Genomic DNA, 18968 nt, shown 5'->3' on the forward strand with positions numbered 1-18968 from the left:
TGCGTGAGAACTGGCAATCCTGGTACTTTTGGCAATATAGTGTATATCGGTATTCATTCCTAATATCAGATTTCATTGTGTGTGTGTGTGTGTGTGTGTGCGCTCACCGCCACTTCAGTGCTTATCGCTTCCATGATTTACCAACAATAATTTAATAATTATTTAATATAAGTTTAATAAGCATGAGGATACGCCGAATTTAAGCAGATCATTAACTTCAGGGCGTCAAAATACGCATCTCTTTATTATTTTAGGCAAATAATAGTTATTTATTTTAGGAAATTGGAAGGAAAAAGAGGACAATTTCTCACAAGCGGGGACGCACGTCACCCTCCTTTATTAACCCGCTACCACAGAATATAAAAAAACGGAATTATTTTCCCAGAACAATCCCATCACGTGAAGATGAACACTAATTCCAATAGGTCAATCGCAACCTGGGCTAAGATATAGATAGCCAATTATAGATTATACATTAAGTATTCATGAACAACATAACCACAAATAGACTTGGTAGTATATGGTGAATTATGCTCAATAAACCGAACCTTAAACTGTCATGTAAAGTCGCTATACAGCATACTACTAATTTGCTTGTGGAATTGTGGGCGAAAATAATACCCGTATAGTGCCAAAAAGCCAGCTTCCATTATGTATAAGCCCTGCAATAAGTTTGTTGTAGTCAAAAAATATATATATTAAATGGTCTGTTTGATTTTCTGAAGGAAAATTAATCGTTTAGATTAATCGACCAATCGATAGTCGATAGATTAATCCATAGAAAAAATAGTCGTTAGACAAACCAGGATTAATTTTACATACATATTTGTTCAATTTCATTCATTCTATATTAACCAGAGTTCATTCGATATATATATTCCTAAATATTTGCTGTTTGGAACGTACACCATAGAAAAGTGTATCTTAATGTATTTTTTCCTCGGAATTTGAAGTGAAACCCGTCTGAAATTTGAATTTAGGATGTGTTGCATATATTATTTTTATAATGGACTTATTACAAAACAGCGATCTTTAAAAAGAATGTATATGTGCGTGTGCTCCACATATTTCCAAGCCCGTTACGTCGTATACTAGTTTAACGATGTTCACTAATTCACTAATCTCGACCACAACTGCCCTGCTTCTCGCACATATAAAGTTATGAACCGTAATTCATGACTACCATTACTATATTGGTTAACACATAACAGCACGTGTACAGTTTTGTCCCTTCTTTAACACCTGACCGACATGAAAAGACGCTGCCCTTAAAGGAAAAGCGCACAATCGGTATTTAAATAGAGAACGATAGTCCTCTAACCCGGAAGTAGAGATGGGGCTTTAACACACTCGTAGGAAGTTATGTTTCCTGTCATTTAGAAGTGGTGGTCATGGCGCTCGATTCTAAGTCCAGAACAAAACGATATGAAAAGCTTGATTTTCTTGGCGAGGGTCAGGTAATGTGTGCTTTTTTGACTTCAGTTTGTCTGGATATCAAGCAGCATACGCCCGTGTTTACTTTGAGATAGGAGCGTTGCCCTAGTGGATTGTATTAGCTCCTCTACATCATTTATATAACAGACTTGATGGCTCGTCTCATAATTGGGCACTGCACTGGAGTTGCAGACACAGCTGCAGACACTGTGAACTACGTGTATTTCACTTATGTAAATAAGATTAGTCGATTCTGAAATGTGCGTTAAATATGAAAAATCCTATATAAAATATTCTTGGAAAAATATAATTGGATTGGTTTTCTGAGTTTTGGTTTGTACTGGTCTGCTCAGTAGTTGGTTCAATTAGGGTTATTGTATTTTTGTCCAGCTGCTTAGACAAAGTCACAGTGCTTTCAGTGTTACCTATTTTTTGATGGAGATATTTTAATGGTGTGGCTATTCGTTTTTATCAGAATGCTTCTGTATGCTATGGTCATAAAAGTATTCATGTTGCATGTGTGCTTCATTCACAGTTTGCCACTGTATACAAAGCCCGGGATAAGAATACAAACACCATAGTTGCTATAAAGAAGGTAATGCTTTATCCTATTTGTACCAATGGACTATGTTTATGATTGTATCTAATAATGAAGTTAAGAGATTTTTTATTCAACTGGAATGCTTTAGGGAGTATTTAAAGAATATTCGTTTTTAAAAGGCATTGCGACTGGTACCTTAAATGGAATCAGTCAAATAAGATTATTGCCTAATTTTGTCTAATATGTGCATCAGTATTTTTCAGATCTATTTTTTTGCGATACTCATTACTGCATGCTTCACTATTTACTAAAAGAAAATTTGCACATGTTCCCTAGATTTTCCAGCTGGGTCATTTTTCATTTAAGGACGAGGGAAATGGTAGTGTAAACCACATTTCATTAACTTTTTTTTTAATTACAGATTAAAGTTGGTCACAGAGCAGAGGCTAAGGATGGTAAGTGATTCTTGTTGGTTTGATTTCCAGTTTGTTTCCAGACTACTGGCTACCAGAACACTGTACAAGATTCAGTAAATTCATTTTTTTCATAGCTGTTACCCGCATGTTTAATTCTACCATTATATGTATGTATCAGTCATCGGTCAAACTGATATTTTTTAAACGATTAGGTCCGTTTTCATATCTGTAAGATTAGTCCCTCAACACCACCAACCTTGTCCCTTGTTGTACTATTCACTCACTTTTTTCATCAATGATGTTACATTAAGAAGGTTTTCAAACATTAGTCTACCGTTTGACTCCTGTTGGAAGGTGAGGTGATGACTAGTTTCATCATGCAGTGGGGACACTCTTGCATGATGTGGTGGACAGTTCCATAGTGACTTTTACAAGAATCAAATATTTCACACATAGAGGACTATTCTCCCATCAAGTACTTTAAAAAAGCATTGAAAAAGTTATGCACTTTTGAGTTGCATGTGTTCCCTCCCCATGGGCGTGACTGCGCTGATGGGGAGGGAACACATGCAACTCAAAAGTGCTTTTCAGTGCTTAAGCAGAAAAAGGCTTTAATTCAACTTTATTGCAAATAACCCACGATAGACAATCGATCAGTGTAACAAGATGTATGATTTATTAATGCTGTATGTTTACTTATCTGTCAGATAATCTTTATACTTACTTTTATTTTGTTACAGGTCATCCATGTTTCTCATATGAAATGTTTTTTTCTTTTAGGAATTAATAGAACTGCCCTTCGTGAAATCAAGCTGCTGCAAGAGCTGAGTCACCCCAACATCATTGGGGTAAGTTTGAAAATTTAACTCTTCAATCACTAAGAATCAGCAGCTTAAACAAATATAATAATTATTTCCCAGTCAATTTCCAAAAATGGATTTTAATTATCATAGTATAATGTGTTTGATGTTTGAATTGTTGCAACCAGGGCTCATCAGTAGTCCAACATCCCAGGACATCTAGTTTTCCCATCAGGCAGGGTGTTGGTACGTTTTGGTAGCTTGTCAGGAAAACTTGATTGTCCCAGGATGTTCCAGTGACACCACTGACGGAAAATTCATTCTCAAATGGAAAATTTGGTGTCAAAGTAAAAGTTGCCAGAAGTATTCTGTTAAAAAAGCATGCAATTTTTGTTCCGACAGAAATATAATCTACACATACAACTTTTTTTTTTTTTAACTGTTACTTATGTAATTAATGTACAAAAACTGAGGAGGAAAAAGTATGGATGAATATTTTGGTGTGTTTTGCTGTATTCGTCATTAAGTACAAGTATAAATCTTGTGCTTACTATTCATAATTTATTACTAGATATTTTTTTGGCGAATTATTTTGGTCATGTATTGGTAACATAAAGCGATTACATTGCTGTGTGCTGTAACGTTAAGGATATACTGTTGTGCCTGTTGTCATTGCTATTATAACATCTGGCTTTATCGCACATCAGTGAATGTGCTTCAAAGGCAAATTGCCGATCAATTTATTTCACAAAACCCTGGATATGCAGCTGCAGGGACTGTTTGAGGAGCTGTTTCCCTTTTGCTTTCCTCCCTTGATGTCTGTGATGCTGACAGACTAGTTTGTCCCAAGTTTGCTGCTAGTGCCCAGTTAATGATGACTCTGTCCTACATAATATCTGGTTTGTCTAACAGGAAAGGATCACAATGTTTCCACATCATTTTTTCCCTTCTTATTGCTTTCTTAAGTACATATACATTCAAACATGGTCTTTTTTTATTTGGGCTAATCATTAATTTTGGGCTACCAAACTCTTAAGAATGCCTGTCTGAAGGGCTACCAGTAATTTATAAAGTTTGAAAGACCTGATAATGCAGTAATGCCTGTGCTTGGATCAAGTATGCTTAAGATTTTATATTTTCAGAAGTGCTACTGTACCTTAATCTTTTAAAGTGCACTACTACTAAAGCATCTTCCTAGTGATCCCATGTTTATGTTTTCTAGGCAAAACTTTTACTATTGATTGGCAGTAAGAAATGTATATGACTGTATTATAAAAATAATATGTGTCTCCTCATGAGTTTAATTTTGTTTTTTTGGAATTAATTGGGAGCTTTTGGTTATCATAATTGTTAGATCACAGAAATCATCTGAGGCATGTCTTTCACTTGCTACTCTTAATCCAGTAGGTGGCACTATAGACCTTTTTGAACATTTTGGCATTTTGACAGAAATAGGATACTGTAGTCAATTTCTTTATGTTAAATGGAAATATTTTTAAATTGTTACATTTGCATTTATAAAAATTAGATTCAAAGATAATTAGTTGCAAAAATATTTCTTACTGATTAACTGACTTAACATGTTAGTGATAAATATTTTTTCAAGATTGAATTGTACTCAGCATCTCTGTCCATGTTTACTGCATATTTTAGCTTCTTTTCAGCGGCAGGGCACAACACCAGAAACTGACCTTTTTAAATTGCTATTTGGTTTCTAAACGGCTTGTCTGGCTTGGTATTATATCATATCCTTCTTCATACAGTAGGCTTGGGCTTCAGTTAGCATGAAGCTGGCACCGAAAATAGTTTTCCAGAATTTAATTTAAGATTCCCTCTTTGATCTTGCATTCCCTTTTCTGAGAAATATTGAGACAATACAAATTTGCAGGGAATGGACTATTAGTTTGAATCTTAAAAAGAAACACATAATAAAAAAAAAAAGAAAGTACATCATTTTAAATGTTTTTTATTTCTCTCTGTCTAAGCTCTTAGATGCTTTTGGGCACAAATCCAACATCAGCTTGGTGTTTGACTACATGGAGACAGATCTGGAGGTACGTGCCTGCAACGTGATCACTGGGACCTTGCTATGGGCGTCTTCCATCTGGGCCAATCTGGATTGATTTGACTGCTGCATCTCACATGAACCCTAATTGGGCTGTAGCATTTCTTGTCTGCATCTCTGCTTGGACACACAGTGTCTTCTTCCTTCCATCCAGCTGTGTTTAAAACCCTGGGTTCAAAGCGTCACCTTGCTCTAAGTATTTTTTCAGCTGTTTGGTGGGTGTTCTCACTGAGAGGAGGGGACTGAGCACAGCTGAGAAAATGGTTTAATTTCGCTGTGCTCGGGTGCATTTTGGTATATTTGCTAAGCTGCTGCTGAATTGTTTTGATATGATCAGATTTCCAGCCAGAATCCAAATCTGCTTTATGCACAGAGTATGTTTCGTGATTTTGGAGCTTGGCTTGTGTATTTTGTGGTTCTCAGTATAAAAACCAGCCAGTTAAAGGTGAACATGTGAAAAGTCAGAGGTCAGTGTTTTGCTTTCGCAGTTGGCCTCTGAAAAGTGTATATCTTTAAAGAGAATGTTTTTTGGCCTGTAGATTTTTTTCATTTAGAGGTTAAGTGTTTTGCTCTTATTAGTACTGCCTTGTAATGAAGCCTTGTAGAAAACGTTAGTGATATCGTCTGTGCCTGTTATCTTCCCCTTATGTCCTTCCGTCATAATCTCCTCCAGGTGGCCTCAGACTTCTCCTTACCTTGACTCATCACATTCTTATGCAGTCCCATGCATTTTCTCAGCTGCAATAACATTCTGAAGGGGGAAGTAAGCACACAAACAAAGGAGTTTTAGTGTTTGGAATTTATTTCCTCCGGGATAAATAAAGTTTTTCTGATTCTGATTCTGATAGTATAGTCTAAGCAGGCTGTTTGTCTGCCCTGTGTGTTTCTGGCCCACATAAGCATGGTGGGTAGCACCCAGGTAATTCCACTCTATGTCTCCTCCTCGACCTGTATAGTTTTATCATTAAGAAAAAAATTACATCAGACTGACTCCCTTTGCTGCTGCTAAGTCTGAGATTAAAAACATAATAGTAATTATTTTCTTTCTTCCATCTTAACATATTGCAAAGCAGATTTAGTCTACATTGTAAGGCTGTGTGCAGATCAGTTTGTAATCGAAATTTCAGATAATGTTGCCTCGAGGCGTTTTAAATATTTTCTGTAAGGCCTAAGTGGATGTTTTCTCTGTTTGTCAGTGTGCTACGTGAAAACAAGAAGCTATGCTTTTGGTTTTACGAAAAGGCAAAATGCTTGACGCAGTTAACACTTGGACTGGACTGACGTCACATTTTTTTTTTCTCTCGAATATTTTTTGCTTTTAAAGTTTTAAACAAGTTTTAAGTGCACAGAAAGTTGTAGAGTGTACAGTGAGTATGTCAGGTCCACAGGAATTGCACTGAAACAAAATTCCTTTACATAATTTGTGATTGTTACATAGTTTGTGGAAAGTCCAACTGATACATCACTTTTATGGAATATGAACATAAGCATAGATAAAATGCGCAAACTCCCATCAACATACTGTCACATTTTAAGTGATTTATTTTATTACTTGTATATTAATATGAAATAGAGCAGTAGACATTACTGTATTAGGTTTGTTGATTTTTTTTTTGGTGGAAATAAACACCTGTTATTTCAACATGGACTCAGTCATACAAGTGACCATATAATTAATTGACAGTACTGCATCTCTTCCAGGTGATCATTAAAGACACCAGTTTGGTGCTGACCCCAGCTAACATCAAGGCCTACATCCTGATGACTCTTCAGGGCCTTGAGTATTTGCATCAGCACTGGATCTTACATAGGGTAAGACGCAGGGCTGGTCTTGCATCAGCAAAAAACACCTATGATTGCTAGATCATGCTGGTTTACCTGTAAACATAATAATTTAAGACCAGTCTGTTGATGTATGTGCCGCTTCAGTCAGTTCCTGGTTCATGTTTAATTTGATCAATCTTCTTAAAATGGCCTGAATCCTACCAATGTTCTGCTTCCTAAAAGTGTAGAATTTCTTGCAGGTTTTGCAATAGCTGTGGCAACCTATCAGCTAAAATAGGACCAAGGTTGAAAGCTTCCCAGTAAACATTAATTTAGTGGTTTGTCAGTGCAAGAATTAAAAAATTAAGGGCAATTAATTAACTGTATAAAAGTATGTAGGGCCTGGTGTTGAATTGGGCATCCTTTCAATTGGATTGTCACACATTGGTTGGGCTTTGCACTGTGTTGACCAGTTTGTTACTAGCTACTGCTTTAAAAAATACCTCCTAACACCGATGACTTAAGTCTGCGTAGTCATTATGTTTGCAGCACATGCCTATGCTGTAGGTCTGATTGTCCTTAAAAACTACTATAATCAATCTCAACAAAGTTGTGTATTACCGCTGTAGTACACTATATTTCTTTTAATAATAATGACACATTTTATTTGCATTGTGCTTTTCAGAATCTCAAATATTCTTACATAGAATAAAATATACAGATAACAAAACAACAAAGCACAGTATGGATAAGGAATTTCCTAATGAGAAAGCTAATGACAGACTGAATGGCAGTCGTACTGTAAATATCAGCTCTTTGTAAACTGTGGCTGTCAGCTTCTGGCACTGCTTGCTGATGTATCGCGGGCCAAACTATTTGATGCTTTCACCCAATCCCATGTATCTTTGCCCACTCCCACATAGGTTTTCTCTACAAGGATCCTTTGAATGCTTTGTCTGCTTGTGGTTCAGCCAAGTCAAGGAAAATCAGTAGCAATTCACAATATGCTTTGAAAACAGAAAAACCTGAAGAGTCTTTTCATAAAAAAAGAAAATGCCAGAATATTTCACACTCATATTCTCAGAACTCAACAAAATGTCTTACAGCAGACTTAATTTCACATGACCAACTGTTTGTACTGGAAATGATTTTTATACAATGTAAAAATAAAAACTTGCCCATGAATGATTTTATATATATATTTTTTTCCAATTAAGGACTTGAAGCCTAATAACCTACTTCTGGATGAGAATGGAGTCCTTAAGCTTGCTGATTTTGGTTTGGCAAAGGCGTTTGGAAGCCCGAACAGAGTTTACACGCATCAAGTTGTCACAAGGTATAACTGAAATAACTTTGTTGTTGTTGTTGTTAATAGTAGTAGTAGTAGTGGTTGTTGTTGTTGTTGTTGTTAATAGTAGTAGTGGTTGTTAATAGTAGTAGTGGTTGTTGTGGTAGTCGCATTCTATCTATCTCTTATTCTACCAATAATTTAAATGAATGGGGATGTTTGGTGCCAAATGCAGCGAGATACTTGGATTGAGCCAATGTTTCCAAACACTTTTCCTCCTGACTTCAGGTGGTATCGTGCCCCAGAGCTCCTCTTCGGTGCCAGGATGTATGGCGTTGGGGTGGACATGTGGGCCGTTGGCTGTATTCTTGCCGAGCTGCTTCTTAGGGTGAGGCTTCATGGTTTGTCTTTTTAGTGTTTAGTGTAAGGTGGAGTTAAGCTTGAACCTTGGTCTCAGTGGGAGTGGCCATGTTCCCCATGTTATTGTGCTCATTCTGTATATAGCAAGTAGGTGCAGGCCATCTTCTATCCCATGAATGCTTCCGATTTACCCCCCCAATAAATCTTTATGTACCACCTGGGGGGCTCACAGATGCAGTACCGTTCAGGATCGCTGATCCGATAGATTACAACATGCGGAGAGTGCAAGACACACCGTGTGTTCATCCCCGACTCTTTCTGAATGGTGTCTTTCAAGTAAAAAGAAGTGAGAAATTGAGGAATATTTATTCGGATACACACTTCATTCGCTGTCCATATATTACTTTGCTAACTCATAGACCAATTTTTTCCCAAGGTCTTAAATGTAATGTAAGGCATTCTAAACAACAACATAGTATAATAATCATAATATACATAGCATTCTTTTAAAAGCTTTTACAAATAATGTATATTGATATAAGTAGTTATTTAAGCATGCTGTCTGTTTATGAATTAGATACCATTTCTACCTGGGGATTCAGACCTGGATCAGCTGACTAAAATATTTGAAGCACTTGGCACGCCGACAGAAGAGACTTGGCCGGTAAGGGGCTGGGTGGGGTTTACTTACAAAATAAACTACATGGTACTTATGATGGCTCAGTTGGTAGCAGGGGTGTAAAGATGCATCGACGCATCGTGATGAATCGATTATGAAGGTGCCGATTCAGCTGCTTCGATCTGTCATGTTAGAATCAGTTGTAATCCTCCTTACTTAGAAGATGCTTCTGCTTCGGGGTCGTGTGCTCTAATTCTCGCACTGCAGGTAGGCATGCAAAGTAGCAGGGTCGGCACGTGCTTTTCCAAAACTTAGGATGTCAGGTAAGACTTAATAATATTCATAAAGGAGGCACTAGCTGATTATCTTTGTGCTACGGTGATCATCTCTGCACTGCAATGCTTTTGGGAAACACCTCCCACTACTAAAGGGGGGGCCTTTTAGCAGTGAAAAACGTTATGATTGTTGCTAGCTATGGTAGCAATGATTAACACTCTGAGGTAGCTAACTAGCTAGCTAAGCAAAAAGTGTTTTATATATCAGTTAACATTAATATAACATTGATGTTTGTTAAAAATCAAGATATTTGTATCGGTCCGATGTGTTAGTCCTGACTGCCATTCTCAGCCGATATTTAAACTTTATCAGTTTTCAAAATTTACACCAGGCACAACTACTAAAATAACGGAGATGATTACATTGAAGGATCACCCATTTTCCATGGTGGTGGAGGAGGGATTTCACTGGCTTATTTGTCACTTATGAGATCTCAAAGTACCGGCCCATCACATATTTATAATTCTTCATTAAATCTGGCCTGTAGTCTTCCATTTTCCACAGAATAAGAAACAATGCACATCATCCCCCCCCCCCCCCCCGCAGTCGGCAATATTAGTTATCGTTATCGGTCAAAATTTCCACGTCAGTTAGCCTACATGAAAGCACTTCCTTTTTTTGTCTGTGCAGTTCATGTTCTGAGATTCAGCATTCTTTGTATGCTGTTAATAGTGTGTAGTTAGGTTCCCATGGTCATATTTCTGTTTTTTTCCACTGTAATTAGAAGTTTGAATTTAGGATATTGAAATAATCATAATCAAATCACATTGCGGGCAACACTTTACACCTCTTTTAGGTGGCCCTGTAGCCTCCCACCTCCACATATTGGGAGTCAGATCCCACTCTGCTTAGTGCCTGTTGTGTTTGCCTATTATCCTCATGATATGCGGATGCTCTAGTCTTCCTTTTGCAGTCCAAAGGCATTTTCTGCGCTTGTTATGTCGTTATATCGTCTCAAAATGCTTTATCCCTGCCCAAAGCCCCCAGTGAGCAAACCAAAGGCGAGGGAAACCTCCCTAGGAGGAAGAAACCTTGGGAGGAACCAGACTCTAAGTGGGAGCCCATCCTCCAGGGGCCAGAGGAGGAAGTCAAAGAAGTAGAAGTAGAAGATGTGACCCAAGATCATTGTCCTGTAACTCATCTGCGAGCTTGATGCTGTTGTTTACAGGGGATGAGCAGCCTTCCAGACTACGTATCATTCAAGCTGTTTCCAGGGACTCCTCTGGAGCACATTTTTAGTGCTGCCAGTGATGACCTTCTGGAACTGTTGCGGGGCCTGTTCACGTTCAATCCATGCACCCGCATCACGGCCATGCAGGTAATGCTTGCCCCTCTGATCACCCTGTTCCTATTCTAGATAGGCTTCTGACCATGAGATCACAGAGGAATGTTTTGGGACCTTGCTATGGTATGTGATGGGTGTGATTCTGAAGAAGCTGTTTCGCAAACAGCACCACTGTGACCTCGTAAGCACTGCTAGAGGAAGTGTCTCCACCCAACAAGCCCTGTGCAGGATTCTGCAGCTCTTGGGCCTGCTCCATCTGCAAGGCCTGGTCCCTGATTAAGCCATGTTTGTGGGATTGGGCCTTTCACTGTCACTGCTGAGACATGCCAATGGGCAAGGTCTCATGTGACCTGTCATGTGACAACAGGAATGCAGGATGAGTAATCATGAATCATCATGACCTGAGAATCCCTGCATATGTGTACACGCACACATACAGCTGGTTTTGGTTTTTAATGCCATGAACTTGGAAGTGTGATGCAACACAAGGTGTCCACTGAGCAACTTTACTGTCCTTTTGTGTGTTTTTCACATGAAGTCTCAGAAGTACATCTGGGGATGATTTAATAATAATCCACACTTTCCATAAAGCTACCAACCCCTCCATATTTCTAAGGATGTCTGTACTCCTCTGAGTCATCAGACCGCTGTTTGTCAGATTTATTCTTTGTAACTGAACTATTATTGTTTGTTAAATCTGTCCTCCCTCCTTTCTGGTGCTGCTTATGTTCACAGGGCGATGAGTCAAAAATCTTGGTCATGCCCTTCAGAAGAATCTTTTTAACTGTGTGCAGAAAAGTCGGTTTATAATTCTGTTCTTTTTGCTCTTAGAACAGCTATATATCATCTAAAATGTCTTATGTTCTTCACTGTGAAAAATGATCTGTGAAAAAGTGTTTTGCCAATTCCTCTTTTGGCCAAAGAAAATTCCTAAGTGTGTTTAAATTTGTGTGACAGCACAGGGTCTCTATTGCTGCTTGTTGGATATGATGAATTGGTGCAGTATTTGGAAATTGAGAAGAGTCTCGCAACAGTCCCACTGAGCACCTAGTGATTTTGTTATATGCAGATTTTGAACCTTTTAATACTTCAGGTCAGTTTGACGGATTCAGTTTCCTTGCAGGCCTTGAAGAAGAAGTACTTCAGCAATAGGCCCGGCCCAACCCCTGGTCCACAGCTCCCCCGACCTAACTCCTCCGCTGAAGCCCTGAAGGAGAAGGAGAACTTCACCATCGGCATCAAGAGAAAGCGAGATTCCACAGAACACGGTAAAAAGAAGACTCTCCTCACTCCTTACCTGCTATTGAGGACAGAAATTTCATTGGCCACACCCCTTCCCACAAGCTATTTTTGGGTATATGAGTGGGGGGGGCGTTGCTGTGTAAATGTTACTGTGGTAATTCTCTATGTTAAACACTGCCTACTGATGGACAGATACAGCATATGCTTTGAACGTTCTGCTAGTTTAGTCAACACAAAGTTTTAATTATAAACGGAAAAACCAAACCTTTCATTTAACTTTTCATTTAAAAAGGTCCCCTCACAGCCACAAATGGGTGGCTTTTATGCAACAATATTAGTTTTCTGGGAGGAGAGTCATTGGTGTCCTTCACAGTATTTCTGGAACAAGGATTGCACCCTATTTTTTTTTTTTTGGATCTGTTGCTACATTTCACATAACTGGGGAACTTTATTATAGAGGGTCTTTGGTCAAATAGTTAAACACATATGTAGGTTACTCTGGGTTTTCCCTAGCGTAATGCTTTTCTTCCAAATGAAAGATGAATTTACTAATTGATTTCAAGTGTGTACATTTTTCTCTGGAACAGTCATAATAAGCTTGTTTTTATATAGGGTGTCCCCAAGGTATTAAAAAATCTTAAGTGTTAAATTTGATAGGGCCTTAAAAAAGTCTTACATTTAAATTCACTAAGTCTTAATTTTTTGAGGTCATAAACATATTCTAGTCTAATGTTGAAAAATATTTCATTTAAGTTTAAATGTGATCGATTGTTAAGGGGAATACTATGAAGTCAGTTCACCTGGCTTAGCCGGATTACTTGGGGTTTAACATCGAATTTTCAGTACAGTATGTCTCCAGGTTAAGAGTGTCTGACTAACGGACAACTTGTACTTAAAAATGGACTGCATTAGGCCTGTTATATTCAAAATTAGAGTTAAATACAATTGGTTCACAATAAGGAACACATGGCCTACTTTGTGAGATGTTGTATTGCTACCTCAGAAATGCCCCCTCTGGTGTGTGAAACAGTGAAATGAGTGTTAACTTTAATCATGATAATTGTTTTCTGTTTAAACTGTTTTAAGAACTGTTTCTTTAATGTTTTTGTACTGTGTACCTATTAGAGATGCACTGATCCAATATTTGGATTGGTATCGGCGCCAATTCAGACCTATTTGACGGATTTGCCACTCAGTGGGTGTGAGCGCAGTTACTTTCGCCTGCTGTGACATCATGCATATACCCTTTGCAGTACGAGGAGCGTAAGAAAATCAGATGAGAGGGTGACAATCTGGAAGTATGTAGCACCATTAGCAGAAACTAGTAGCACAGCGATTTGCAAACTTTGTAAAAACAAAGTTTTGAGAGGTGGGAGTAGTGTTTAGTAGAGAATCCCATTGAACAAAGTGCACGCAATTGTGCGAGACAACAAAAAGCAATGGATGATTTGGGAGTCGCTAGCTCGGGCTGTTTTGCACTCGCACTACAGCTTGTGATGCACAAGGAGCTGCAATGGCAACGAAGGATAAGTGACGCTTTTGCCAATGGGAGAAAAACTGTGGGGCATTTTAAGCATTCGCCACTTGCACATACTCGCTTGGAGGATATTCAAATTCAACTGGAAAACGCCTCAAATGCTTAAAATAAGATGTACAAACATGGTGGAACAGTACATTATGTATGTTTCTAGTAGCCTAATTAAAGATTTTTTGGCGTACATTTTCTCATCTGTATTTACTAGTTTTAAATAATACACGGCTCAAAAAAAATTAAAGGAACACTATTTAATTGGAGTATAGCATCAAGTCACAACTACTAAAATAACGGAGATGATTACATTGAAGGATCACCCATTTTCCATGGTGGTGGAGGAGGGATTTCACTGGCTTATTTGTTACTTATGAGATCTCAAAGTACCGGCCCATGACATATTTATAATTCTTCATTAAATCTGGCCTGCAGTCTTCCATTTTCCACAGAATAAGAAACAATGCACATCATTCCACTTATCTGCTCTAACAAGTTTGGCAACCACCTACTAGCAACCCCCCCGCTCTGCAGTCGGAAATATTAGTTATCGTTATCGTTATCAAGTCAGTTAAACTTCTGGGATATTGATCTGGTGAGTTAAGTAGCAGAGGGGGTTGTTAATCAGTTTTATCTGCTTTAGTCTTAATAGAATTAACAACAGGTGAACTAGAGGGGCAACAATGAAGTGGTAAAACAGTCATTTTTCCCTCCTCATCTTTTTTGACTGTTTTTTCAATAGTTTTGCATTTGGCTACAGTCAGAGTCACTACTGGTAGCATGAGGCGATACCTGGACCCTACAGAGGTTGCACAGGCAGTCCAACTCCTACAGGATGGCGCATCAATACATCCCATTGCCAGAAGGTTTACTGTGTCTCCCAGCACAGTTTCAAAGGCATGGAGGAGATTCCAGGAGACAGGCAGTTACTCTAGGAGAGCTGGACAGTGCTGTAGAAATCCGTAACCCGTCAGCAAGACCAGTATCTGCTCCTTTGTACAAGGAGGAACCAGATGAGCCCTACAAAATGATCTCCAGCAGACCACTGGTGTGAATGTCTCTGACCAAACAATCAGAAACAGACTTAATGAGGATGGCCTTAGGGCTCGATGTCCTCTAGTGAGCCCTATGCTCACTGCCCGGCACCGTGGAACTCGATTGGCATTTGCCATAGAATATCAGAATTGGCAGATCTGCCACTGGCACCCTGTGCTTTTCACAGATGAGAGCAGGTTCACACTGAGCACATGTGACAGACGTGAAAGGGTCTGGAGAAGCCGTGGAGAACGTTATGCTGCCTGTAACGTTGTTCAGCATGACTGGTTTGGTGGTGGGTCAGTGATGGTCTGGGGAGGCATATCCATGGAGGGACGCACAGACCTCTACAGGCTAGACAATGACACCTTGACTGCCATTAGGTATCGGGATGGAATCCTTGGACCCACTGTCAGACCCTACGCTGGTGCAGTGGGTCCTGGGTTCCTCCTGGTGTATGACAATGTCCAGCTTCATGTGGGTATGCAGGCAGCTCCTGGAGGATGAAGGAATTGATACCATTGATTGGCCCCCATGCTCGCCGGACCTAAATCCAATAGAACACCTCTGGGACATTATGTTTCAGTCCATCCGATGCCACCAAGTTGCACCTCAGACTGTCCAGGAGCTCAGTGATGCCCTGGTCCAGATCTGGGAGGAGATCCCCCAGGACACCATCCGTCGTCTCATCAGGAGCAGCCCCGACGTTGTCAGGCATGCATACAAGCACGTGGGGGCCATACAAACTACTGAGTACGATTTTGAGTGGCTGCAAAGAAATTTTGGCAAAATGGACTAGCCTGCCGTATCAGTTTTTTATTTTTTCAGGGTGTCTGAATTCAGCCCTTTGTAGGTTGATCATTTTCATTACCATCAAACGATGTGGCATCCTTTCGTTCCTAACGCGTTACCCAGTCCATATCAGTATAGATATCCACCATGATTGTTTCCCATTGAGATCTGATGTGTTGTTAGAGTATTCCTTTAATTTGTGTATATTGTAGCGCGGGGCAGACCGAGGCATCATGGGAGCGGCAAATAAAGACGAGGAGCTGTGGAATTGCGCAAAGTTGCTCTTTATGGTTGTCCTTTTGAAGGACTGCACAATAAGCAGCAACAACACAGATGCACATGCAGCAGAGACAGGGAGGTTACACGACAAACAGGAAAGCTCACACACGCTAGGATCATTCCACAATGGCTAGGGACATGTCAGGATCACACATACAACACTGGTGAAGGTAAACGCCACACTAAGGGAATATAAGTGCTACTACAACAATTACACACTGGGACTATTTACAGTGGCTCATGAGCATGCCGGGATATTCAAAACCTGCCGGTGATACAATATGAAGTATACGTATGTACTTATTATATTAACATATTAAAGTAAAAAGAGCTTGTGTATCGGTATCGGCAGTCGTGTATCGGAGTTGGACCGGAACTGAAAAAATGTGGACCGGCTCATCCCTAGTACCTGTACACAGATACAGTATAAATCTCAAGCAAGCCAGGCTGTGTGTGTGAGAGAGATATGAATAAAGGAATATTGAATGGGTTTTGATGGGTGCATGTTAATCTCCCTTCGTAGTATACCCCTTGGTTTTGATAATGTTTGATACGGTTAATGTGAGTTGTTTTGAGCAGAAGTTAACAGTTTGTGCTGGGTTGCATGGGCTGTATGCAACTATCACAACATGTTAGCTAGGTGTCTACGGCAGTGTCTTTGATGTGGCAAACCATGGGAAAATGATCATTCAGATTTTGAAGAATCTGTTAAATCTGCCACTTTATATGCTAGTAATGTTGAAGAATGGAAAATTAAATATTTTAATCCAAGTCCATTGTTCCTCTGTTTTTATTGCAGTTTCTTGGTATGAGGATTTCTCATAATTGAATCATCCACGCCTTGATCATTGCTTTGTAAAGTTTGATTTGTTATTCACACATCAATTGTTGGACTTTTTTAATACAAACTTGAATGTATTATTATTATTATTACGAGTATAAATATATGGGTATTGATTCTGGTAAAGCATTACTTCTACTTAGTTTGGTCTAAAGTTTGACTTAATTTGTATTAAAAATGTCTGAAGTCTTGAATTTCACATCAGGATTTCTGCAGACACCATGTTGTACTAATTTTTATTTTATAATGCTTTAATGCACTGACCAGTCACTGACCAATGGCTTATACTGACCATTATAATGCATTATGAATATATCTATAGTGCATTATAGATGAGCTTCATAGAGCATTCATAATGCATAATAAACACTACTATGTGTTATACCTTTTTATAAGTTAGCCGTGTTTATAATGCTTTATGCATGCATTATAATGCATTATGAAGGTATCCTTACTGCATTATGATGACTGCTTTAAGTATTTCTTTCATTTTTACCTGTAGCGAATGTAAGTCTACAAATGTTGTGTGAGTATTTGTATTCCAACCACTATCAAATATGTTTGTAATGTGCTATTTGCCTCACTTGTATGTCACTCTGGACAACAGTGTCTGCTAAACAAATAAAATGTAAAAATCCTTGAATGGAGAAATTTTCAGTGGAATATGTAGAGAAACCCATGCAATGGTGACAGAGGCTCCCAGGTTTTATTTGAAGAACTGAGGCATCAGATTCATTTTTCCAATCATATTTTTTTCAGTAGAAGTTCTTATTATTTATTTTTTTTATCTCCCCAGGTTCCCTGAAGAAGAAGTTGATTTTCTGAACTTCTGATGATGCCATGGAGTCTCCATCGCCATGGCGGCGAGGATGCTGATGCTGATGTGACCTTCACCACTTGGCAGTGTTCTTCAGCAGTCCATCTGGGGACAGTCCCATATGGCTACAGTTGTGTTTCACTCAAGCCCATAGAGCAAGGCTTTGTATGCTGAGAAAGGTTAATTGGTTTTGTTTTGTGTTTTCTGTTTTATAGCTTTACATATGTATATAATGTAGGTGAATAAAGTTTGCAAATAAGTGTGTTTTGTTATTTGGGCTTAAAGTAAAAAAAAATCATGTTTACATAACATTGGAGATATCCTTTTACTTTCACAATGATCATATTTTTTATTAACTTTTTTAAAGCATCCTTTTCAATACAGTTGCCTTAAGATACATGTATATAATATGCACATGAACACAATTTTCAATTATAGAATTTACTAAAAGTGTCTTGTCAGGTTGTAGTCATGCCCATGTGAAGGTAGTAGTATGGATAGTTCACAGCTGGCTATCAGTAATTAAGTCATTAAAAATAACGTTGGGATTTGCTGGAATGTGCTGTCAGTACTTCATTTGCACGTAACTTTTTCCACCTTGTATCAAGTGAGGCTTTGCACACCAGACATGGCAGTTTATCTCCTTGTGGACAGCATGCTTTTCGTTCCTTGTGCTAGAAATCGCCCTACAAGGCTTGTGGAGATATGACAAGTTCAGTAAAACTGACAAGTCATTATTTGGTCAGTTGTGTGCAACTCCCATACAAGTTAAAGTTTGTTTAGTATGTTGTAAGTTTTTTAAAAATGTTTTCTTTCAATATAGCTTGTATGCTGTGCATATTTCATGGTTGGTCTTGTTTACAGAAAAAGTGAATAATGACTTATTAGGAATAATACTGTTACCGTTCAGTAGTCAAGCCAGATGGTAAGGTATGCTGCCTTAACCCCAGGCTGCCTTCCAGCATCGTAATACTGCAGTATGGCGGAAACAAAGCGCTTCAGCCCGTTTGCTTTCGTCTGTTGCTCATAGGCTACAGTAAAGGTCAGGAAGTCGTGTTGTCAACAGAGGATATAGAAAGAAGCATGGCTGCTTCGCAAACAACAGAGGATATACAGTAGAAAGAAGCATGGCTGCTTCGCAAAGCTCGATCACCAGACCCTAACACCTCTTAATCCTGGAATGTCAAAAGGTCTTGGATTTTAAACCAGTTTGAACAAAATAAGCTACATATATGTCACTAACACACAGGCAAATGTGTCCTGAAATATTACATAGGAAGTGACAAGAAAAGCAAAAATGTGTAAATAATTCCAGTGGGTATTTCGTTTTCATTCTGAATGCATTACTGGGAAATTTATCTCTGTTTTGTCAGCATTATACTTTTGTTTATTATATTTCCCTTATTATATTCTGTCTGATATTTCATGAAAACCTATTTTGACTAGGCCTATATATGATAAAAGTGTGTATCGAATGTTTACTCTTACCGGTACTAATTACTATAAGAGGTTATCTCCTTGTACAT

General features: G+C 38.7%; 1 protein-coding gene across 1 annotated transcript; it reads left to right on the forward strand.

Annotated features, from left to right (window-relative positions):
- Positions 1 to 1312: 1312 nt before the first annotated feature.
- On the forward strand, positions 1313 to 17702 carry cdk7 (cyclin-dependent kinase 7). The gene is made up of 12 exons (XM_023803151.2): positions 1313 to 1457; positions 1970 to 2029; positions 2397 to 2430; positions 3172 to 3239; positions 5177 to 5245; positions 6958 to 7068; positions 8238 to 8356; positions 8597 to 8696; positions 9246 to 9332; positions 10792 to 10941; positions 12032 to 12176; positions 17422 to 17702. Exons 1-12 carry the CDS (start codon positions 1392 to 1394, stop codon positions 17448 to 17450), a joined length of 1038 nt encoding a protein of 345 aa, XP_023658919.1. The 5' UTR covers positions 1313 to 1391; the 3' UTR covers positions 17451 to 17702.
- The last annotated feature ends 1266 nt before the right edge of the window (positions 17703 to 18968 follow it).

Source organism: Paramormyrops kingsleyae, chromosome 2 (genome assembly GCF_048594095.1).
Source record: "Paramormyrops kingsleyae isolate MSU_618 chromosome 2, PKINGS_0.4, whole genome shotgun sequence".
Lineage (NCBI taxonomy): Eukaryota > Metazoa > Chordata > Actinopteri > Osteoglossiformes > Mormyridae > Paramormyrops > Paramormyrops kingsleyae.